Source organism: Anser brachyrhynchus (assembly GCF_964034855.1).
Source record: "Anser brachyrhynchus genome assembly, chromosome: 2".
In the NCBI taxonomy this organism is placed as follows: Eukaryota; Metazoa; Chordata; class Aves; order Anseriformes; family Anatidae; genus Anser; species Anser brachyrhynchus.
The window spans coordinates 112,426,878-112,452,405 of NC_137695.1; the positions used below are offsets into that span (position 1 = coordinate 112,426,878).

The window sequence follows — 25,528 nt, forward strand, 5'->3', positions numbered from 1 at the left end:
ACGGTCTGTGTGAGCTGCAAAGTGGGTTAGGAGACGGGCACGTAGCCTCCGCAGCAAGCCTTCGTGCCCAGAGTGCCCGAGGCAGCAAATGTAGCTTGTGCAGCTCGTTTCTGCGTTTCTGCCGCTCTTGGCGACACAGCTGGTGGTAGAGAGCGGTCCTGCTAGCGAATAATAGCCGAGGCATTTACAGGGCAGCCCTTCTGGTTGGCCTGGCAGCAAGGAGCAAAACACCTGAGCTGGTTTTCTTTTGAAAAAGTAATTAAAAGATGTGGCAAAAGTTATGCTGATCTTAAATGGATAGGCATATCCAGAAATGAGCAGTTAGATAAAAAGGGAAGGGTTTTTCAGTTCTATCATTACTCATCTTCTCAGCTTTTCTCTTTTATTCTCGCTCGTCTGCATTTTCAGACACGGATGGCAAATCAAAAAGGGAGACTAAAAATTTATTAAAAACATCTTATAATGTGGCTTTACTTTTGGGAGATTTGTGTTGTAATAATCTACTACACTTTCCATGTTTTTCATGTCTGCCCTATTTTTAAAACTCTGCCTTAATCTGAACCTTGCAGAATTAAGTTAGTAACCTATTACTGTAGTACATGCTTGTGCTGTGTCCCTGTTAAATAAAACTTACCTCTTCTTAAATACTGGAATAGAAGGTGGTGTTTGTAAACGTTTTTTATTCTAGAGTATTGTGCATATTTTATCCTTAGCTATCCTATCTGTTCTCTAGCCTATTGTAGTGATATATATATGGGCACATAAACTGACAGTCCGCTGCTGAACATTATGTATCAGTGGTACTGCTGAAATCATTAAATGGTTTTTACTTTTTTGAGCGCCTTCTGTCTGACAGGGGCTCCTGGTCTGTGTGACTGCAGTAGTCACGGAGCTTGAAGCCTGTCCTGTGACTTACCAAGATTTGGGCTGTCTACATTTTTTGATCTAGCAGTTCCTTCAGCTCTTCTGTTGGGAGGGTTATTCCAAAACAGTCAATCGTCTTAAAACTATTGTACATAGTATAGTGAGATCAGAATTCTGGACTTGAAAGAGATCAACTCAAAACCCATATGCCTTGTAGGAACTTCCTATTTCTAAAACCTTTTGCTATGTGGCCTGTGATTATTATTTATTTTTTTTAAATCAGGATACAATTCATGGGGAGAGGGGAGAAGTGGGCATCTCTTAATAGAATCAGTTAACATTCATCTGCTAGGTCAAAATTGTAGTGATGGACCATAAAGAAGAGAAAGATCAGTGGGTTTTTAAATTTAGAATCATAGAATCACTTAGGTTGGAAAAGACCTTCAAAATCATCAAATCCAATCAAGTTTCTATAGCTTTTATTTTTTTTGACCTGCATTAAATGTATTTTGATGGCAGTAGATGCTTTAAAAAATTCAACAGCTTAGTGCTTGAAAAAGTTGTTATTTTTAAGGATACATTCAAATCCTAGTAACAATAATGTATACATATATATACATATGTATATATAAATGTAGTTTGCCTTTACATTTCCATTGTATTTTGCAGAATGATACAGTTGTTGTTTGTAACTTGATACAAACCTTCCTCTGGCCCCCGAATTTATTTATAGACGTATAATTTAAAATTAGAAAGAGCAATATTGATCTTTACCTTAGGAAAAATGCAAATGTAGTTAATGATGCTTTGTTTTCTTTACAGAAACCATAGCCCATTAATGAGTTTTGGAGCCAGTTTTGTCAGTTTTTTGGTGAGTAGAGGGGAACAAAGCACACATCTCTTGTGGTTAATGTTTGTATGTGAATACATGAGTTCATAATGGTTGATACTTTAATCCGTTTCTTTTTATGAGACTTAATTTTTTTCCAAGTTATAGATTAAGTGTAGGTAGAAAGCAAGTCATTATGTTATATAAAACTTGTTTACTCATGTGGTTTAAATAGAAAGAAAAGGTTCTGTGATTCAGCTTCTCAAACATGAAATATTTATGTGCTCCATTAAAAGAACCGTAATAAAACCCTCTCTTTAATGAGCAGTAGAGGTAGTATTAAAATAACAAACATAAGTACCCTTTCCCTGATAGCTTTTACTACTGAAAATTTCTTCATGCATATTGCAGGGTAAAAGTTGGTTGAATCCATTCATGTAGCTTCCTTTTTGAGTATATGAGAACTGAGAATATTGACTAAAGAGTCATAGACTCATAGAATAAGAGTCATAAAATTAAAATGTGATGAAAACTTTTCTTTTTTAAATTTATTAAAATGAGAATATCTTTTAAAAACTGAGCAGGTACATTTGAAAACATTTGGATTTTGGTTTTAGGCTGTCCTTATTCTGACATTACTGCTTAATGTTAGGTTGCACCAGAAATTGTCTGTGGTAGTACTTTTTTTAAAGACAGAATTTATTATAGTATTCCAGAAATACATATGTTGTAAATGAAACTAATTTGAATTCTCTCTAGTGTCTGTAGACTTCGCAGTATGGAATAAAATACGTTGTGCCGTATGATTTGGTTTTGAGTGAATGAGAAGGAGAGGAGAAAGGGAAGAGGGAGAACCTCTCAGGCTTGCTTATCTGAACTGATGCATTGAACCAGGGTAACATCGCAGTGCAGCATTAGTGGATCTTGAAAATATCTTGCTTAGCTACTGTTCTAAACATAGCTGCAGCACTCTGTGTCTATGTCATTCAGGGCTTTTGTTTAATAAAGCGTTAAGAAGTTACTTGTCCTAAAATTCTTTCTAAATTGGTTCAGTGATAGTTGGTCTGGTGCATGTTTTCTTCTGTATGAAGGAAAAAAAACCACCGACCTTGTGTAGGAATTGTGGTTGTTTCTTCTAATGCAGTAACTGTTCCTTATTACTGACTTTGGAGGCCTGTTTTATGTGAATGAGCTTTATAAAAGCAGTATCTGCACAGATGTAAATCATGCCATACAATAATTGAAACTTCTTAATAAATTCTTCTTCCACATAACATAGTGTGACAGCATATGAAGTTTTATTAAGACAAGGGAATGGGACTTAGTTAATATGTTCTGAGCCATGAAATTTTGGTAAGGCACACTCAAATCTATAATTTGTTTATGTGTAGAAGTATGTATATATACTGATAATGCGTGTGTGTGTTAATATGTTTCAAAGAAAGAAAATTTTATTGTCGAGTTTTCATGAAAACTTTTCATCCTGTAGCTTGTGTAGAAATAAAAATACTTGATTTTTATTACTCAAATTCGTGTTCTCTTTTTGAAGAATGCCATGATGACATTTGAAGAAGAGAAAATGCAGCTGGCATGTGATGACTTAAAGGCTACAGAAAAACTCTGTGAGAGTGAAGAAGCTGGAGTCATTGAAACAATCAAGAATAAAATTAAAAAGAACGTAAGAACATTATTTGTAAAACATGGAATCATGTATTGGATAAGTATTTCTGGAAGCTTCCTTTCTGTGCTACTTGTATTGTGGCTAGATGGTTTTTGATATGCGAAGGACAGTAGAGTTTAAACAATTAAATTTGTCACTTTGAGACTACTATTTTTTATCATCTTAAAAATCTTTGTTAAAAATTCTGTGCTCTGTGTTTGTGTATTCCGAACAGGTTGATGGACGAAAATCTACTCTATCCATGATAGATCGACTGCAAAGACAAATAATTGTAGCAGACTGTCAAGTCTACCTGGCTGTGCTCTCATTTGTAAAACAAGAATTATCAGGTGTGCTGTGGCTTCAATGTTTAGATGTGGTTTTTTTTTGCATGTTATCTTTGTAGTAAAGGTTGATCTTGAAGTGGCAAGAGTGGCAAGTGGTTGGATGTTGTATGTTCCTGTAGAAGCTTAAGAAGAGTTGGTGCAAAGATGGTTAGCATCTGAGTGCTTCCCATGGCCTGCAAGATAAAAGAGGCTGTAAAGACCTGAAGCCCAGGTCACCTGGGAAAATCTTGGTGTCCCATCTGCGTTACATTTGTGAGAACTTGGATGACAAAATGCCAGCGAAAGTAATTTTAAATGAAGTGTGTTGAAGATTGAACTGCTGAATCAGTCTGGTCACTGAAGTGTGTCCTTGCATGCCAAAGAGGTTAATTCCTGTCTTGTTGACTAAAAACCTCCTTGCCTCATCTGCAAAGCTACTTCTAAGGTTCTCTTACATTTTTGGACCTTGGAAGAGGTGGCAGCCACAACTATCAGTGAAAACCCTGCTGACCAGCTGAAACGAATCAGGGAAATAACATTATTTAAAGTAATTATTTAAAATACCACTAAGATCTTCAGTCAAGGACATACTGCTTTCTGTGATGTGCAGATTTGGTTTCTTCCAAGCCAGGGCATCAAGAATGTGTTTGGTGCTAGCTAGAAGTAGTTCCGGGCGTATTTTTGACTGCTGTATCAACGTGTAGTGCTGCAGAAAGATTTTCCTACTAGTTTTGATGCTGTTCTGGGTTCTTGCCTTTTTTTTTTTTTTGTTCTCCCCCTCCTCCTCCTCACAGTTATTCATTATATATTCTGCAGCTTTGTAACTGGGTTGGGCACTATAACTGCGTGGTGTCTGTTCCCTTTCTTTTCTGCTGCTCAGAGAACTGAAGTGGGTAGCAGAGTACTGCAGACCGTGCAATGTATTTGGGTTATTCTACTGAGTAAAAAATGAACCTGAAATCTGTGGTTAAAATCCAAGTGGCTAAACGCCATCTCAGTGACTGTTAGTTACTGCCATTGTGACACCATTTAGCTAAACTGTTCTGTTATTTTAGGATTCTGGGTGTATTATCTTTCTGATTATGCATAAACATCTTTTTTTTATGATGATGATGTTTCTGTACAGAAATAGCAACCACATTATTGAAACTAGTCTCATTTCAAACAAATGGAGAGGCAGATCAACGGTTGAGTGAAAAATTTCTTGTGTTTTTCATCCTGGAACAGTTTGACAAGAAGCATATGATGACATGCAAGCTGCTTTCTCATATGCCTAACACATTTCAGATTTTCCTCTCCACCCTCATGGATGTAACAGAAATAGTTCAACAAAAAGTTAGTAATACAGCAACTTACATTAGCTTCCAATAGCAATATTGAACTACCTTTTCTCAATATTTACCTCTGTTGTCATGGACCTGACAACTACTGTCAGATGTTCTGGCTGCAAAATCTCAGCTCAGTGACTGGGCTTGATCTGTTTATTTTTTTATGTTCAAAAATCATAATTGCAACGTTGTGGATTATTTTATCTTAGCATAGAAGATCTGTAAAGGTTCTGGTCCTAGTGTACTGTTAATGGCAGCACGCTGGTGAAAGTAAAGCCTCAAACTATACCTTTCTCCACATCAAGTCATTTTTACTTGACTCATGGGTCAGAATGCAGTGGTTTTTCAAAGCTGTTAGCACAAACATGATGTGTAGGATAAGTACAATTTTTCCTTATTATATGTCTGCTGCATTGCTATACAGAGTTGTAGGAGTATTCATCTTGTTGTGAAGCACATACTTCTTGGCTGTGCAGAACATCTTAAAAGTTGACCTAATTGCAGAAAGTTGGAGTAACATTAGCCTCATGATGCAGCTGAATCATGGCAGGGGGTTGCATTTTTTCTTACAACACTTTAAATATGGAACTCAAGATACAGGATTAATTTTGTAAATATTTTCTGTTCTTATTGATAGAACCCTTCTGTCAAAACTTAGATAATAAATTTTGCAGTCTTCCTTTCTGTGATTAAGACTATCAAACTAACTTCATCCCTTCTTTGTGTAACAATAATCCAAGAAGGAGTAATGTAGGCAATGACCATGCTTTCTCTGGATTATTTTTTTTGTAATTGGAAGGAGTGTCTATAAACGTTTGAGATCGTTGGTCTAGTATTGATAGCACTTTCCTGTTACCTGACATATTCCATTTATGATCCAATTCTGGCACTGGTTGTAACGCTGATCTCTGCAAATTTGATGATATCTATTTATAACACTGCTGCTATATCCATACTTTCATTTTCTCTCACTTTCAGTCCTCTAAATCCTTTATCAGTGCAGTTCCTAAGTCTCAGGGCTTTAGGACAGGCAAAATGCTGTTGTCTACTTGTACAGTTAATGTGTACACGTATACTTTGTGTTTATTTTCTGTTTACCACTTTTGTCATTGTCCAGGGATGTGCTATAACCAATATGGGTGCTGTGCCAATAGGCAAATCAGACATTGTTATATTCTGGAGTCATGCCCTCCTGTAAAGAGAGAGAGACTTCTCATATTCTAAGCTAAGAATATTCAAGACCAGATCTTAGGGAAATTTAGGTACCCAGCTTTCATTTGAAATTGAAGAAGTTAAGCAACTGAAAAAATTTTGAAAAAATTTAAGCATTCTTTTATATTTTTCTATGATTTTTTTTAAATCGATACTGTATTTCCCAGTTTAGGGCAGTGGGGGGGAATGATTATGCTGAAAATCTTATTGTCTGACCCAAAGGAAGATTGCGTGTGTTTTTATTTTACTTTTCAATTTAATTTTATTTTAAAGTATTTCTCCATCAATTTTATTTTAATATGATTTGGGCTTAAGAGGCAAAATCTCTTTCAAGCTTTTCTTTGTTTGCCAGGCAGTAATTTCATCTCTATTCTATAGCGGGGCAGAATTCAGCATTAAGTTGTTTCGTTTTCTGTATTTCTTGGCAATTGTATTGATAGATGGCTACAGGAAAGTACCTTTGTGTTGCATGCTGTTTTAAAGTCTCTGTTTGAAAAGCACTCAAATTTGTAGTACTCAATATGAAATATCTCGTCTGTATAACAGAAGTAGCTCTTTTTGCAGAATTATTTATATACAATAAGCTAATTTAATGCAAATAGAGAAAGCATACTAGGATATGTGAAACAATATTTACTACTTGCCGTGTTCCAATTCTGAAATATGTTTCTTGAAATATTTTTTCCTTGATCTTTAGCATACATAAAAGGTGGGTGGATCCTCCGAAAAGCCTGGAAAATTTACAATAAGTGCTATACGGACATTAATACACTTCAGGAAATATATCAGAAGAAAACAACTCAGGAATCCTTGACTTCTGATGCTGCAAATGATAATCATATTGCTGCAGAAGGTGTAACGGAGGATTCGCTAAACAGACTGAAAGGTGCTGTTAGCTTTGGATATGGACTTTTTCATCTTTGCATATCCATGGTGCCCCCAAACCTGCTCAAAATCATCAACCTGCTGGGTTTTCCTGGAGACCGCCTACAGGGGCTTTCTTCACTGATGTATGCAAGTGAAAGTAAGGACATGAAGGCCCCTTTAGCTACGTGAGTAGCTATATTGAAATGCTTTGGTAGATAACTTAGTACTGAAAGTAAGTAAATGGGGGAAAAAAAACAAAACCAAAACCGTCATGTTGCTTTAAAGAAAACAACAGCAGGTAAAATAAGCTTGTAGTTTGTCGTTTAACATGTCATGGTTTAGTAAATTAATCACTTGCTAGTGATCTCTCTGCTGTTAGTTATTTGTGTGTGTTTGGGATTTGTCAGTATTGTATTCTTCAGCACCTGCTATTCTAATGTCTAGTAAATTATATGCCAGTAGTGTGAGTAAATGCAAGCGTGCCCTGAAGACTCGGTAGGTTTTACCTGTGAGCTATATTCTCTTTGATGGAGAGTATGCTATTTTATATGAGAGTGATCAATGTCAGTTATTCATCCTTACTGATTTCAGTTATTTATCCCTATTATCAGCCAACGATCTCTTCCGTTATGTTTTTTAATTTTAGCAAATTGGGGGTGTTCCCTTACTGTCTTTCTGATCTACTTGGAGGAGTGTTTGTGTGTATATATTTTTTATTTTTTTCCCAAGCCTTCATGCTCTATTCAGGTCTTTTTATTGGGTGAAAGGTTAGCCAGATTTTATAAAGCCATTTATGAGGGCAGTTTGTTATTATATTCTCTCCAAATTAATACTTTTATTGCTGAACCTATTTTAAGTACTGCCAAAATGTCACTTCTGAAACATTGACAGCAGAGTTAGTCTTTTGTGCTTGAGGAGAACAGTTGTATTTCTGGTTGTTTAAGAAACCTTAAGATTAAATGTTCCTGTTGATTTCTTTTGTCTCTTTTCTGGGAAAGAGACTGGCATTCCCTTTCCCAGAATGACAGTAGAGGTGGGGTGGGTGCTATGATCTTGCAGAGCTTTGTGCTCTGCCCTTGTTTCCAGGCATGATGTAGGTCATGCAGAAATCTGCTCTTTCAAACACCAGATATGTTTCTGTTTGCATTGATTTCAGATATGTATGTGGGGGTGTGGGGGGGTGTTTTTTTGTTGTTTTTTTTTTTTGTTGTTTCTTTTCCTCATGAACAATTAATCCATAATGTTTTCCTGGGAAGGGTTCTGTTTTTAAAATCTGTAGACTTGTAAAGACTCAGTTGGTATGGTGCTTTGATACTGTGAGCCTGATGGTTACTCTGCCTTTGGGTGATGCTTGGGTAACGTATGTTCAGGTGCAGTTTAGGAACACAGTGGTATATGGTAATGGTAGTATGTTTGTTCTAATGTCAGGTTATATAAGAAAAGACTCCTATCCTTTGTCTTCCAGGATCATTTAAAAATTTGCCTACGTAGAACATTGTACTGACGTGTCTGTTTGCGCTGTAATCATTTTTGCTCTTGTTTCTTTTAGATTAGCTTTGTTGTGGTACCACACAGTTGTTCGTCCCTTTTTTGCTCTTGATGGCAGCGATAACAAGGCAGGATTGAAAGAGGCAAAAGAGATTCTTGCAAAAAAAGAATCTGCTTATCCAAATTCTTCTCTGTTCATGTTCTTCAAGGGAAGGATACAGCGATTAGAGGTATTGCATGTTTCTGTTCTTCTGTCTGATTTTTTCTCCACCCATCTCCCCTTGGTATCTGATCTTTTTCTGGTGTGAATTAACTGTGCGAGCGTCAATAAATCTTGACTAAAGATGTAGACGTATTGAAAGATAAGAAACAAGAAAGGATCAGCTTCTTCCTAGTTGCAAGTTCACATACCAAATCGGCTCTTCCACTACTTCTATTGGAATTAATAGCACTTCAAAATGTGTTTTTCTTCTGCTTGATGCATTTATAACTCCATGTTATAAGAAACTGCTTCTGGTCACTCATGAGCTTCTTGCGGTATAAATAGCTATTTCAGTTTTGCTTGTCAAGCTGAAATCTGAGTATTATCTGCTGAGCACATGGCATTTATCTTCCGCTTTTCATTTTACACATTGTTCACACACAGCTAATCATCTTCAATAATTTCCCTTGAATAATTGCTTTTGCTTTTAAGAGGACAAAACAGGATGTTTTCTGTTGCTATGGTGAGCTGTGACCCAAGCAGAATGTATTCCTTGGAAATGTGTTTCTGAATACTGTTGCAGAGTGGTATTCTTGAAACACTGCAGCAGCCTTGTGGTTTTTAGCAGAATTATTCTTCAAGAATCTCTGATAATCCAAGATGGCGATGAGTACTTTGAACAACTCAGCTTCTGCATTTATCTGACCAGGATATTTCTAAGGCATTTATATTATCAAGAAAACCCAGCAAAAAAGTATGAAACCAGAATGTTTGTCTCAATATCATAGTTAAGAGCTAATCCAGATCTTGATGTTGGTGGTCCGTTTTTTGCCAGAGTTTGCAGTTAATTCTCACAAATGCAGCTTAGTATTTTGAAGAGGGCAGCAGCAGTAACAGAACAGAGGGGCAGTCTTCTGTGGCCCATAAGATTTTGTAGGCATTTTCTTGTATGTGGTTTAACTGTGTGTTGTGGTGTGGTTTGATAGCTTTGTCTTTCTGGAAGCAACAGAATTATGCTGTCACAAGCAAGCTGTCAGTCTGGGAAGTGTTGCTGTTTACTGGGTGGGAAATATTTTAATGGTCTTTGTTCAACCATGTATATTCCATTTGTTTGGAAAAATTTGGGTTTGTTAGGAATACCTATACAATGAGTACAATTGCTGTAGAAAACATCTGTTGATTGCCAGAATATGACTTCATATATGGAACTCCTTTCCTTTTTCTTTTTTTTTCTCTTTTTTTTTCCTCCTCTGATATTTAATGTAGTGGGGAATAAAATTCTACAGCTACAACATGATTCTTCTGAATTTCAGGACAAGTTAGGGCAAAGTAGTAAATGTACTTGTTAATAACATGAGTACAGATTTCTGTGTGTAAATACAGAGGATAGATTTTGGATGAGTGTCAATTTTGCTTCAAAGTAGAATTCTTTACCTGTTATTTTAGAGTATTTGTGTATAAAATGGTGTTGTTAATAGACAACCAAGTTTAATTCCAAGTGAAATAGTTTGTGCTGGAGGCCGCGTGCCAGCGTTATCAAAGTTAGTTAGCTTAGGCAGGCAGAATGCAATGCACTAGGCTATGTAGCCATACCTTAGTCAGCAGAAACCTTACTGGTTGCTATCAGGAAATAAAATGTCCCTTTTTTGTTTGCATGAAAGGTTTCCATTCAACAACTTTTCTTTTCCCCTGCTGAGACTTTGCTCTGCGTAAATGCTTTACTTAAATATCTCAAGCTCTGTTAAGAAGGTACAAGTTTTATTTGCTCAAATATTGTTGCCATAATAGTGAAGGCAGGTACGTTACTGGATGCTCCTACGAAGGCTGGGAAGTACTTACATAGCTGTCCTTGAATTTGGTGATAGGCAGGTAGGTTTAAATTCTTTCCACCTCACATAGGAATACTACTTTGAGATGGTTTACAGTAATTTGAAAGTCTCTGCTTTATCCTATATAACATGCAGAGTATACCAGCTGCAGTTCAAGGTGTATTTTGCAGCATTTAACATCTGGTTTTTTTCACAGTTCTGTGATAAAATTTAATTGTACACAGATGAAAGGCTCATATGTTCTTATACAGAAGAACTTGTATGTTCTGAAAACGAGAATTGGGAACGGTCACTGTAGGGTTTGGGTTAGACCCTACTAGCACTCAGGCCACCAGATACTTTCTTTTTTAATAGCTTTTGATCCTACAAAATGTGCATTTTTTGTAATTTTCAGCTGATGGTATATTTGTCTTCCATTAGTCTGTGTGTGTGCATGTATTTGCATATATACATGTAAATTGTAGAGATTGAATGCCATCCAGGGACCTTGACAGGCTGGAGAGGTGGGCCCAAGCGGTTCAACATGGCCAAGTGCAAGGTCCTACACCTGGGCTGGAACAATCCTCTCCAACGAAGACAAGCTGAGGGAGCAGGGGTTGTTCAGCCTGGAGAAGAGAAGACTCTGGCGAGACCTTATAGCGGCCTTCCGGTACCTAAAGGGGGCCTACAGGAAAGCTGGGGAAGGGACTCTTTGTCAGGGAATGGAGTGATAGGACAAGGGGGAATGGCTTTAAACTAAAAAAGGGGAGATTTAGATTGGATATAAGTAAAAAAAAAATTCTTTACTCAGAGGGTGGTGAGGCCGTGGCACAGGCTGCCCAGAGAAGCTGTGGATGCCCCATCTCTGGAGGTGTTCAAGGCCAGGCTGGATGGGGCTTTGGGCAGCCTGGTCTGGTGGGAGGTGTCCCTGCCCATGGCAGGGGGCTGGAATTAGATGATCTCTAAGGTCTCTTCAAACCCAAGGTATTTGGTGATTCTGTATGTAAATGTATGTGTATTCCACAGAAAGAGAAAGAAGCGTACTTACAGTTTCAGCATTGTTCACCGTAGGCAGGGAAGCTATTCAAAAGACAGAAGCAGTAATGCCAGACTGAACACTGCCAGTCAGAAAAATCCAACAGGAGAAAACTGTGAATGAAGATGGTCTAGCAAGAAGCAAAGACATGTAAAGCATGTGAGTCTATAATGGTTTGTGCTCCAAAGAGCATGCATAAATATTAGTAAATGTTTAACCAAGTTTGTTTTTTTGAAATGTAGCTTTATAAGTACTACAAAAGCAGACAAAGTGGTTTTTTTTCCCCAGACTCACATTTTTGAGAATTGAAGTCAGAAGGCATTTGGAGACTATGAAATGAATGAGTGAGGGAAAGGAGGAGGGTGGACTGGGAAAGCTGCAATGAAAGTGCACCAGAAAGTTAGAAAGGATGGGTGTAGGCCTAGCGTGTGAAAGGGCGAAGTAAAAGGTGGTGTTCTGAATCTGGCGTATTTCTGCCCTTTAGCGTGCAGTATTACTTTCTCTTTTATTTAACCAGCAACAAGTTTTAAAAATCTTAATCTGCTTTTCTAAATGGGGGACAAATAACCCCTGTCTGAAATAGTTTTTAAAAACCACCACCACCACCAAAAAACGTAGCTTCATATGGAGAGGGGCAAGATGGCTCCTCTGTCTGGCAACACACTCTGGGGCTGTATATGTAAACACATAGTCTTTGGGGCTGGGCCAAAAAAATCTCATGTTCTGAGGCTTGATCTGTAGAGTTCAGTTGGTGTAGGTGCATGTTACGAGGCTGGAGAAAAAGTGCCAAATACTCCAGCTGACTGGCAAAACACCAGTGGAATACTCAGGTGTGTTTAATCTGCAGGATCTTATGTATTGTCAAGGTTTATTTTCAGAAATTGTGCTAGCCTCTGTCATTATTTGTTCAAGGCTATAAAATATATAAACCTCTGTTGGTTCAGGAAGCTTTCTTGGCTCTTTAAGCTCTGTAGATGGTTGTTTTCTGTAATTTGAAGTCAAGAAATGAAAGATTATTGTACTCACATGAGCTTTAATAATCCTTTTCGTGGTTATGTAGTTCTATATATTACAAGTTTTATGGATTAATCTTTTCTTTTGTCTTTGTCCAAGAGAAGCATGAGTGATGACCCTTTAAGGAATTACAAGTGTGTATGATAATGAGAGCTTAAAAACCAAAACAAACAAAACCAGTCAGCCTTGATGTTCTACTTGCTGACTCTTCTGTCTGTATAATTCTTACTGTTTACTCTGTAAAACAGTAGGTGGTAATGAATTTATTTTAAGAATACTAAGAGTAGTAGTATTCTTTCTAGTAAGAGTAGAAATTCATATTCTAGCATGTTGTCACAATCTCTGGAGACAATTGAAACTTTACTGAGGAGTATCCCAGGAGCTTATTTACTGAGCTTGATGCTTATGGAAAACTTACGCAGAAAACACTTTGAGAACTGGACAGAGAAATGGATTGTAGGAGGTTGCAAATCCATTTAGTTGAATGCTCCTATTATTAGTTGTTCAGTGTTTCACGTGTTGCCCTATGTTGGTGTATCAAATTGCAGAAAATGATGTAATTATCCTTAGTTATTGTGTGGAATAACAAGCCCTGCAAATAAATTATTTATATCTTACAATAGTTTTAGTTAGTTTTTTTTAAGCTTTTAGAAGGTGAAATATCTTCCCAGAGAACTAAATATGCAGACTTTTTCTTCTTTTCTCAGAAGTTTTCAAAATGAAATTTTACTGAATTTTGAAACATCTTCGTGCCAAAGATCAAGTTTTAAGCCCCCTTTTAATCTATTTATCTATTTTTCCCCATCCTGTAAGACATGGCCAATAGTACTTACTTTCCAGCCAGTCATGTTGGGCTGATGCAACATTGGTATTTTTCATTAATGTATAGCGAGGAGAATGTGCTGCTACAAAACTGAACAATCTGTATATTGCTCAGGCTCCCTGGAAATTTTAAGGACAAATATACTAAAACCAGAAAGACAGGTGGGTTGTATTCTTCTATCACGCCAGCAAGCATCTTTGCTTCATCATTGCTTTGTTTTTGAAGTACGCAGTATTTATGTTGTTACAGCTATGGTTGCCTTTGCTTTGTGCTGTCTTGATGCAGTATATATGATCCATGGTGAAGTTGTCGTTCCTTAGCAACTAAAATAGCTTACCCTGATCAAACAAAGAAAGAAATCTAATAAAATCAATCTAGATTTACAGTTGGGATAGGGAGCAGGGGGCAGGGCAGGAAGCAGTGGCATGCCTTAAGATACAACACTACAAATTTTTGCAGGAGTTTTGGATTTTTATTACAGTGTTGTAGACATTTTTCTTGTTCAGGGGCAAATATCTTTTGCAGACATTTGCTTGTACAGTTTTGTAGACATTTGCAAGCAGCAGTGAGTGGTCTAAGGATTTTTTAATACAGAAATGCTATAGCTGTATGTAAGAATGAATATAGGAACCCCCTTAAAAAAACTGTAGGCCACATTGGGAGAGAGACACAGTATATATATGTAGAGTAAATGAGCATAAAATGAGCTAAATGTTAATTTGCATCTTCCTAAAGGCCTCAAGCCATTATGATGATTGGTATGGAGAAGTGTCTGGGAAAGCTAGAGATAAGTGCAGTCAGAAGAACTATCCTTCTAGTTGTTACAAAAACTATCAGCACCTTCTTGGATTCAATAGCAGATAGAAGGAATGCAGTGACTGATCTGGAAGGCTGAGGAATGTAACCTGTTGGTGATCATTATTACATTATTAAACTCCTCCAATATCCTGGCCCTGCCCTATTTTTTTTCTCTCTATATTTGACTTTTTGAAGGCAGGTTCCTTACTGTATGTTTTAATACTTTTTTTGTACATGGTGGAATTGATGATTATTACCTTCCAAGTAAATGCTTTGTTTTCTCGTCTAAGGTTTCATTTAAATACAAATCTGAGTTGCTTTATATTAGTAATACTTCCTTCTTGTCTTTCTATTTGCCTATTGTATTATATTTCATGTTGTTAGTTTGAAATAAGTGGGAAAAATCTATTAACTATAGGACCTCTTTAAGATGTGTGCTTATCATTGTAAATAAAGGCTTTGCCATAATTTGCCCATACTCACATTCAAAAGTGATCAGATCTAAAGAGAGGAGGGAAGCTTGTCAAAGGACTTGCAATGTGGATCTGGTATATGAATGAGTATGATCCCTTCTTCTTCAAACTCGTAGCTCTGTGGTGACATTTAGTTCTTTTAAAATCTAGAATCAAATCAGCTTTGAGTTTTTCCTCTCACTAGGATGTTTTGCCTCTAATTTAATCAAACCTGCAATCAGTATGACAACCTTTTTTTTTTTTTTCACTGTATGTTTATGTAGAAAATTGAATGTGTTCTTTTAAAATCTGTTGGATAATTTGATTTTTATAACTGTAGACATCTGACTTTTTTTTTTCTTTACCTTTTGCCTTTGTTAGTGTCAAATCAATAGTGCCTTGACTTCGTTTCATACTGCTTTGGAACTTGCAACAGACCAAAGGGAGATTCAACATGTCTGCTTATATGAAATAGGTAAATTGGATATTTTTATGCTATAAATATGTCACTTTCAAGTTTTGATTAGTAACTTCAATAAAGAAACTGGATTATTTTTATTAGGATTATCAAAAGGTTTTGGAATACTGGTCTTTGTCTTGGTTGGATTATGTTGATGATAATCTTGACACCTTGTTTAGGGGAGTAGCATTCAGCAATTAGCTTATATTTGCAGAAAACTTTAAAATTATAAGCGATGCAAAAATCATAGAATAGATTATGGAATCAGAAGCGAACTGTTCACCTACAGAAGATTCATTAAAATAAGCAATGAATTCATCTGCTTTGTCAGTGGAAGCACTGTTTCCATGCCAAAAACTAATAGGTCTAATGGAGCTTAATAGATTGCAAGACCTATATTTCATTTCATGCTACTGATGCAAGAAAATGAACAACAACAACAACAAAGTTTAATTCTTTATTTTTAGTTTGCTTAGAAGTCTTTAGAGTAGAGAAAATACGTTGAGTCAAGCTTTAAATGTGTCTGGTATAGGTATCTTGTCATAGTCAGGAGGAATAAGGGGAGCAGGTGGTAACTTTGTAAACATTAGCATTCTACAAAACAGCCTTTTTATTTCTATTTTTTAAAAAAGGAGCTTTTGGTGTCTGTATAGATTTGCTATTGATATGAAATGGATTCATCGTCTTGTATCACACCTATAATTCAATATTTTCCAGTTAACTTGAACCAGATTTTTAAATGATTGTTTAGTTTTGGTTTTAACTTTTCCAGTTATTGGTACAATTGTTAAGCTAGCTCCAGCTCTCATAAGAAAATTTTATGTTTCAGTAATATTTGTTTATACCATGTTAGAATTACTGTGCTCTCATGTTGAATTGGTCTAATTTTTAGGTTGGTGCAGCATGATAGAGATGAATTTCAAAGATGCATTTGAGTCCTTTGAAAGGCTTAAAAATGAATCCAGGTGGTCGCAGTGCTATTATGCTTATTTAACAGCAGGTGAGTATTTTCAGTGATGTGGGTAAGTGATTAAATCAGTGATGTGATATGGCACTGTTTTGTTTCGGGTGAGTTGATTAGTGTACCTAGTGTGTTCCACACTGCCAGCTGCTTGTGCAGCTATCTGTCAGACTTCACTTATGTAATTTTATGTCATTTATTAATGCATGTGCATATGCCCTTGTCCTCCAGCTATAATTATGATATGACCTATCACTACAGTGAAAATGTATTGCAAAGATTTAGGTAATAAATCATTAGGGTTTGGGTGGTATTAGTCCTTTAATGGATACGAAAAAAGAAATGCTGGCTCGTTAATGATCACAGAAGGATACCTGGGAGAGCTGGGATTGTGTTCAAGTCCCACTCTAGGTCCTTTGCAGAAATGAGTGTTTTTTCCCCCCCCATAACTTAATGATATTTGATCTTTTTTTTCCTGTTTCATATCAGAGCAGTATTAACACATTTTTGTTTCTGTGTTGTTATAGTGTGTCAAGGAGCCACTGGTGATGTCAATGGTGCTCAGGATGTGTTCAAGGAAGTTCAGAAGCTTTTCAAAAGAAAAAACAATCAGATTGAACAATTTTCAGTGAAAAAGGTTTGTGTTTAGCAAAGGCTAACTTGTTTCAGTACAGTAGTTACACCTGATAATTGTGTTGCATTATTTACCAGTATTTATTATTGAATGAATATCTGTTTTCTCCTGTGTTGCTTTTGTCAACTTATTGGGAAGGATTCAGGTGGAAAAACAATAGTGTCACATATTTTAATGACTTGGCAAAGGAGATGTTAATTAGCTATTCACTTTTCAACTGAAGTAATTATTAAAGAGACAAATACACAATACCGTAGTTGTTTTGGTGATTTTTCTCTCTGGCTTTGCTTTTCTTTCTCCTTTTTTATCTTGTCTTGTTTGTCAAAGCCTTAGTTCTTTTTGAAAGCTAGGGAAGTCTTGGAAGTAGACAAGTCTATCCTAGCCCAGACTTGTCTAAGAAGTATCACCCAACCTATGATCTTGCAGATGTTGCTGGGTCAGCATCCAGTCAGTATGTTCTTGAGGTTGTGAAATAGAAAAAAACACATCTAGGATAAAGAAGCTTTAATTTTGGTCAATATGTAAGTCCTTTAATTGAAAGATTTTGATTTTCATTCTTAGTCTTTAAGCTACAATGACGTTTCATTAAAATTGTTGGGTGTTTTCATGAAACAATTACTGTTTGTGATATATTGTTTGTGAATATTATGCTTGCTGTAAAAGTACAGATGACAGATCTTCCCTCTTTTTTTCTTTCTTCCCAATTTGCAGGCAGAAAGATTTAGAAAACAAATGCCAACCAAAGAGCTCTGTGTCCTGGCATCCATTGAAGTATTGTACTTATGGAAAGCACTTCCAAACTGTTCCCTCTCCAACTTACAGCATATGAGCCAAGGTATAATATGGGTCCTTGATATATTTGTTTTAAATGAGGTATACAATTTCTTCTTTTGTGCAGACTGGCTGACTGTTGTAGCATGAAAATTTAAACCAGCATGCATATGTGATAGCAAAACAGTTCGAGTAGCAGTGGAATAAGGACCCATTAAGATTCAGCTTAATACTTCATTTTTACCATTTGTATAGTTTCTTTTGGAAACTTTTTTTTTTTAACTGTTGCATATAGTTGGGTTTCTAATCAGTTATGTATGCCCATTAGAATCATAGAATCATCTGGGCTGGAAGAGACCTTCAGGATCATTAAGAACAAACATAAATAATTGCTCAAAGTGAAACAGTAGTGTGGTAGTTACTGTTCAAAGTCAGCAGACAAAATTGAACTCATTTAAACCTAACTAAAATTAAAAAATAAAACCACTAATTTATTTCTGCATGTTAATTTTCTTCTAAGAGGGAATATGTAGCTTGTGAGGCTATCCATGATGTGGTGAGGTTTCTTTTTATGTTGGCTGCTGGGAGCAGAATCTTAGTGGTGAAAGGTGTTCTGCTCTTGCCTCTTTCTCAGTCTCCAGATGTCTTTGGATGAGATCTGTCTAAAAAAATTATGGTAGCAGTGTTTACCAAGAACTATTTACTACCCTTCCCTCCATCCACACATCAGTCTTTTATGCATCCTGCAGTTTCCAGTTATTCTCCGCTCCTTCAGAAAATTAAAAATAAAGTCTGCCACTCAGATTTCTTTGGTTCTGTAATTGTGAGATTTTGGGGGTCGTACATGATTTTTACATAAAGCTAGAAAACTAGGGTCAGGACTAGTTGTTTTTTTCTTTTTTTTTTTTTTTTTTTCAGGACAAGTTGTGATTTTGTTCTTTTTTTTTTTTTTTAATTTAAGGTAATTTGTCTGTTTAAATTATATGGTGGCAGTGGGTTGCATTCAGATCCCTAGTTTTGTAGTCTCAAAAGACAGTGGTGAAGGTTTTAAAATGAGATTTACTTGTATGAAAATAGATTCCAGTATTTTTTTTTTGTAATTTGCCTGTAGAACAATCAATCTTATAGATTGCAAATGGTATTTACTCCTGTCCTGCATATTCAAAAGCAACATAGATTTTTTCCTTTAAGCTTCCATCTGGTGGTGCACATTTTAATGTGAAGTAGCAATATGGATTAAAATTCAGTGACGAACTTCTTGTAAGGCTTGACACTGACAGATGTGTCTGCATCAGTGATCCTTGGTTCAAGATTTTCTGCACAGTGAAAATGTTGCCATGCCTTATGTGCATCTCAAGAATGATGAGCTGATAAAGGATATATATATTTTTTTTGTTTGCTGCTTCTTCTCATGGGCAAAGGGGGGTTTACTATGCTGGAGGGAGTTTCCAGGCTTTTCCTTGGGGCTGGAAGTTGACATAATAAAGCTCTGGTTTGTAGGAATTAAGTTGAACCCTTGTGTATCTTCATAAGTAAAATGCCACGTAACTTTAGACTTTCAATAAAAATGAGAGCTGGCAGAATTATGTGTTGTGTAGTGTCCAAATACTTTATGCAGCCAATCCTTAATTATTCGTGGGTGGCTTATTTGTGATGTGTATAAACCATTTTGTGACTGCAGACCTGGTTTAAATCCATCAGAATTTGTTAGATGAGGCAGAATGCGAAGTTAAAGGAGCCCTACTGCTCCCAGACCCTAGCTCCTTTTGAAGGCTTGAAAAATCCTGCAGACACCCCTGTTACTGTAGTCTCTGGAAGCGACGGTGCAGACAAGTGCAAATGGTTCCTCATGGAACTAGTCTTGGCTTAACAGAGCTGTTCTGAGCTGTTACTAATAGGCTTGATCAAAATGGAGCCTGACTCATCTAGAGATGGTTACGTGTATCATGATTCATTGAAAACAGCACTATGCAGCTGAAGGCACAGTCTGTCCCTAGACTGTAGACCATCAGAGGTCTGGCAAATTAACCTTATCTGCTCATCAGCACTGGGAAGTGTGATGCCAAAGTACCCTAGTCTGGGATTTTAAGTCCAGTACAGATTTCTGTGTCCGTCACTTGGCTTCAGTTAAGAACAAATCAGCTTTGTCTGGACTGCTTGGTTGAGGTTTTTTTTTTGCTGTTATCCTTGTAACTTGGACTATATATTTTTCTTTCAATATCTGGAACAACCCGGTTGCCTTTTAACACCAGGAGGAGTTGATTGTTTATGAACTTTTAACTTTCTAGTGAATACTTCAAGGACAAGTAGAGAAATGTATTCTCTTCCATTGAAAAGAGCACACCCACTACTGCAGAGGGCCAATTCGTTCCCATTAGGAATTACCATTAGTGACAGATTGCTTGAAGAGACTGACACAAAATGGGTTGTATTTTAAAGAAACCAAAGTACTCTGATGTAGATTGTTACTAGCATCTCCTTTTTCTAGTTAAATTGAACTGTTAGACTAAAAGTCACCATAGATCGCAGTTATTGTCTAAGGAAGGATTTCAATCCATCTTATTTGTTTGTTGAAATCTTTTCATTAAGCTTGTCAGGATGTTGATGATTCATCAGCTGTTGGTTTGAGGAATTTGCTTCTTGGCGCCATACACAAATGCTTGGGAAATTCTGAAGATGCTGTTCAGGTAAGTTGTTAAATGATAATTATAGCATTAATCCTGTTTTATGAACTATTATATTAAACAGTAAATATTGTTGAGAGAGTGTTAAGTCACTAATTTTCAGTGCTATCGATCCGTCTGTTGTATGAATTCCAACAGAATAGGTTGGGTTCTTTTCAAATCTTGTAATTTAGTGTGGCTTTGTTATAGTATCTGTTGTAAAAATAATTGGCTAATGTTGAGCAAACACGTAAGCTAACGTGGCTTGTAGAGGAAGAGTTAAGGGGAAGCTGGGTAGAAGAATGGAAAAGTTCTTCTGCTTCTGGGTTTACTCTATCCGACAAAGAAAATTCAACTTAAATAAAAATGAAGGCTGACCTTTTGAAGGCATAGATATACTGCTCTAGAGCTATTAGACACTGAGAGCTCTAATTATTAGCACGTACCAAAAAATAATTTTGCCATTGCTCCAGACTGTAGGCACACTCCACATCTCTGTAGGCGCAACTTTTTTTTCTTCACTCCCCAAAATGGAATACAATTCACATAAGGAACCTGGGAGCTGATGCTGGTGTTAAATGAATGTTTTCTGTTTTTCTCAAGCATAGTTTAAATAATCAATGTGCTTACTCTTTGAAATTAAATTTCCTTGTTAGGCCTAATACCTTTCAATATAAAGTTGGAAAAATCTTGACTCAGTTAATACATTGCTTGGTAAAAATACAAACAAATGACTTTTACCTTGATGTAAAAGTGTTAGTGAAAACCTCTGTGTCCTTGCTTAAAGAATCTCTACCATTGGAAATTTAAACTTATTTTAGCTCTGGGCTAATTTCTAGTGCTTGAAGTTGACAGGCACTTCTGGATTTTTAACTGATCAAACAGTCTATTTTAATGTTATTGCAATCTTTTTCTTTGTATAGTTTTTTCAGCGAGCTGCTAAAGATGAGCTGTGCCGTCAGAACAATTTATACATCCAGCCATATGCTTGCTATGAACTTGGCTGTCTTCTATTAGACAATCCAGAGGTAATAGTATAATCTATTTTTTAAACTCTTAAATATCTACTGTAGAGATTTATTTATTTATTTTACTAAGAAATGTAGTGTGTTTTAGGTAGCAGCATTTTAATTTCAGTGTTAAGAGCTTCTCTTAAGGACATTCTGAGGTGCTTAATGCATCTGTTGGTAACACTGCAATGACATACTTTGTTACTGGGTTTTATTCCTATGTAACAGAGTCTGAGACTGTCTGGAATTGTTCAGGGGAGTTGCTACATTCCTGACATTAAGTGATGTCTTACTTCAGGATTAAAATAAATGTTTGCAAACCATCTGCATTTCTATGGCTGCGATGTTTATGGACAGCAAGCACTGGAGCAAGAGTTTTGATGAACAAAGCACTATACTTTGTTACTTAGTACTTTGCACTGAAAAGCACTACAAAGACTTGTAAAAAACACTTTCTTTTCACCCCTCTGGTCGTGCCATGATGCCCATTTTTTTTTTCATACGTCACTTACAGCAACAGCATATGTAAGTACTGGGGTACAGAAATACTTGCATTGCCCCTGAGGATGCAGAAAACCCTCTCTCCCTGCACTTGCCCTGTGTTCCTGCTGTTGGTGACAGCAGAGGCCTGGTAAAAACGCCTTGGATAGGTAGGGATTTGTTTGCAAATAACAATTAGTGAAATTAGATTTCCTAGGTGAATGTCTAAGATCCTGTTCTTGCATATTTAATTTTCTCTTGGATACTGTTCAAGTTCAAAGATTACCTGTAATATTTTTTTTTTCCAAATAGAAGCGGGTGTTTTCCTAAAGTATCTCCATATTCTTGAATCAAACTTATACCGTGAACAATATGGCATTTGTCAAGTCTTTTCATGTTGGGAATATTTCTGCCCACTCCTGGACAAATGTCTTCATAACCTCTGTGGTGGTTTTACCCAGCTGGGCAGCTGAACTCCACCACAGTCACTCTCTCACTCCCCCTCCTCAAAGGAAACGAGGGAGAAAATATGATGGAAAGGGCTCAAGGATTGAGATAAGGACAGGGAGAACACTCAACAATTGTCGTCATGGGCAAAACAGACCCAGCACAGGGAGACTAATTTAATTGATTGCCTATGACTAGCAGACTACAACTGTGAGAAACAAAGCAAACTAAAAACACATCCCACCCTCCCACCCACCCTCTTCCACCTCCTCCCCCTGAGCGGCACAGGGGAACAGGGGAATGGGGGCTGCGTTCAGTCTATAGCACTTTGACTCTGCTGTTCATTCTCAGTCCCTCTCTGCCCCTGCTCCCCGTGGGGTCCCTCCCACGGGATGCCATCCTTCCCGAACTGAGCCTGCGGGGGCTGCCCACAGGCAGCAGCTCTTCAAGAACTGCTCCCACACGGCTCCGTACCACGGGGTCCGTCCCCCAGGAGCAAACTGCTCCAGCACGGGTCCCCCACGGGCGGCAGCTCCCCCCAGACCCCCTGCTCCTGCGTGGGCTCCTCTCCACGGGCTGCAGCTCCGGCCCGGGGCCTGCTCCTGCGGGGGCTCTCCATGGGCCGCAGCCTCCTCCAGGCCACATCCACCTGCTCCACCGGGGGCTCCTCCACGGGCTGCAGCGTGGAGATCTGCTCCGTGTGGGACCCATGGGCTGCAGGGGGACAGCCTGCTCCACCAGGGGCCTCTCCACAGGCCGCAGGGGAACTGGTGCTGCATGCCTGGAGCACCTCCTGCCCTCCTGCTGCACTGACCTTGGGGTCTGCAGGGCTGGCTCTCACTCCTTTCTCCCAGCTGCTGCTGTGCAGTAGATTTTTTTTCCCTCTCTTAAATTTGTTCTCTTTTTATTGTCGCTCTCTGGCTCAGCTCTGGTCAGTGGCAGGTCCCTTTGCAGCTGTCTCTGATCTGACATGGGGCAGCTGCTGGGCTCTGCTCACAGAGGCCACCCCTGCAGGCTCCCTGCTACCAAGACCTGGCCACGTAAACCCAATACAATCTCCCATACCAGTGCATCCTCAAAGCTAACTCAACTAGGGGCATGCATACCATCGTACTATTTTGTGATATATAAGGAAAGTGATTTTAGTCGTTTAAATTCCTGGAAAGCTGTATGTGCTTGGCACTTTGGCTTTCACTCTGATGTGAAATAAGGCTTTTGTTGTTCTGAATGAAGAAAGGAATCACCTGATCTTCATACTTGGTTGACGAATACATTTGATTGCTCAGGTCTTCGCCCATACTCTGCCTCCCAGGGAGCTCCGAGTTTCCTAAAGTCGTGCAACTTCACCACTCACTGTGCTGTTTCCTTCCTCAAACGTATCCTCACTACTCGGGAGTTTATGTTGCTTTATGTAGTACCTCCTGAATCAGATTGCAAGTTAGGGGAAGTGGTTACAGGGAAATAGCTTTAACCCCCACCTCATTGTATGTAGTTTTATAAAGTCATGGGGTTGATAGTATCTCATGTTCTTAAGATTCTGGTTTAGGTTGCTTTTAGTCTTACCTTACTTAATTATCTGAGCTGAACCTTTCCCTTGAAGAGGAAAGGAAAAGAAAGTCTTTCAATAAAGAATGACTATCACAGTAAAGGACAAAACTGGAGAAAATGCTTTTAAAAATAATACAAATAATACTCTTTTTGAAAACTGTGATGCCGTATGACATACAACTCGTCTTTGAAGCCTGGTAGGGAAGTCTGAGTTCAGTAATGTTCCTGCTGCTTTTTTTTTTTTTAATGTTTAAATTTGATTATGTCAAGTGTCTCAAAAAAAAAAAAAAAGAAAAATGTTGCAACTGCTGCTAGGTAGAAGTGTGGTGGGCAGTGAGGTTATCTCAAAGCTCTGCAAATTTAGGAGCACTCCTTCTGTCCTTGCCTTATATGTGAAACATGCACACAGAAACCAAACATACTTTATTTTGTGTGTTCGAGGGCTGAACAAGCCTTGGCTTGTAGCTGCTACTGAGAAGCTATGGTAGTACTTAGTATCTGAAAGGAAACTACCTCTCTTGGCACTTGGGTAATAAGGAGGCAAATGTTGCTTGACTTGAATAAAGTGGCATGGGGTGGGAAAAAGAAAAAGCTGGAATTAGAGGTGAGTGGATGCTATTTTTAGAAGACTGCATTTACTAGCTTGAGGTACCATGCAAGTCATATTTAAGAGCTCTGTAATGTTTAAGAAAGAGAAGGGAATAGTATTTTATTACTCACCTTTACCAGAGAGGCTAAGCATATTGAAGAATATGCACGTTAGTATAAAAAGCGTGCTTTTGTTAAATATACATTCCTTTAAAATGACTCATAATTACATGTTTGACCCGTCATGCAATCTGAATCATCTTTGTTAATTTTTAACTTGGTTAGAATCAAATTCTTTGAGATTTTAGTATGGTTACATCAAGAGTAAGATTTTTTTTTTTGTAGATGTTCTTATACGCCGTGAATGTAATTTAACCAATGTAAATACATAAGACCATATTTGGGTATACTTGAGTAAGAAAACTTATTTTTTCTGTCTCTTATCAGCAATTCATTATTTATTTGTAGTACTTCTACTATACAGTACCTTTTTAGAAATAAAATGTGAACTCTTTGTAGTAAATATTAATCGGCAAATACATACATCTTTTCTTTGGAGTTTGAAAATGAGATTTCTGAAAACTTTTAGTTCCTTAAAAAAACTAATTTTGTAAATAAAAGGCTTAAACTTCAATTAAGAATCAAAAATTACTCTATAGGTCAATTAGTCATGAGTCACTAGTCTCCCTGTGCACTGACGTAGCTCACCAACGTCAGCAGCAACATCCATGTGAAGCTGCAATTGCTCCTTCCTTTGTTAAAGACTTGAAATATGTAATACTTGACTTGACTGCCTCATTAGTATTTCTGGTTTCCTACGTAACCTGAGAGGTTTTCGTCTGCTTGATACCTTGTTTTCAAGGTAGAGATGCTATTCTGGACTGACCAGGCTGTATACTTGAGATACTTTCTGTAACGTTTGCGATGCATTTCTAATGCGGTATCTGTCTTTTTGTAGACTGTGCCAAGAGGCAAAACCTTACTTCTCCAAGCCAAGGTAAAAACTGAGACACTTTCAAACTTATCTTTCTGAGAGAAGGGTATTTGAGAGGTGGTATTGTGTGTGTTTGTTTGTTTGTTTTGTGGGTGTGTCAGTGTCCCTCACCTGTAGTCTACAGCGCTAACATGTAGGTACACATTTTTATATGATGCACATTTATGTTATGTAGATATGTATTGATAGGTCAGTCATGGTACAGAGCCCACGTTAGTGACCTCTGCTGAAGTGTTAGGACTTTGCCTAGTTTTTCAACTAAGAC

The 25,528-nt window shown here is 37.5% G+C and overlaps 1 protein-coding gene across 2 annotated transcripts in view; it reads left to right on the top strand.

The window, feature by feature from the left end:
* TTC39C (tetratricopeptide repeat domain 39C) overlaps positions 1 to 25,528 on the top strand; it is a 40,327-nt gene that overhangs the window by 11,382 nt on the left and 3,417 nt on the right. For both annotated transcript variants that reach the window (XM_080581600.1, XM_080581601.1), the window contains exons 2-13: positions 1,687 to 1,735; positions 3,243 to 3,371; positions 3,589 to 3,703; positions 6,917 to 7,271; positions 8,636 to 8,804; positions 15,089 to 15,182; positions 16,060 to 16,167; positions 16,656 to 16,765; positions 17,474 to 17,597; positions 20,123 to 20,220; positions 21,120 to 21,224; positions 25,228 to 25,266. In XM_080581600.1, the coding sequence (XP_080437726.1) occupies positions 1,687 to 1,735; positions 3,243 to 3,371; positions 3,589 to 3,703; positions 6,917 to 7,271; positions 8,636 to 8,804; positions 15,089 to 15,182; positions 16,060 to 16,167; positions 16,656 to 16,765; positions 17,474 to 17,597; positions 20,123 to 20,220; positions 21,120 to 21,224; positions 25,228 to 25,266 (1,495 nt within the window). The remainder of the gene's footprint in view (positions 1 to 1,686; positions 1,736 to 3,242; positions 3,372 to 3,588; positions 3,704 to 6,916; positions 7,272 to 8,635; positions 8,805 to 15,088; positions 15,183 to 16,059; positions 16,168 to 16,655; positions 16,766 to 17,473; positions 17,598 to 20,122; positions 20,221 to 21,119; positions 21,225 to 25,227; positions 25,267 to 25,528) is intronic.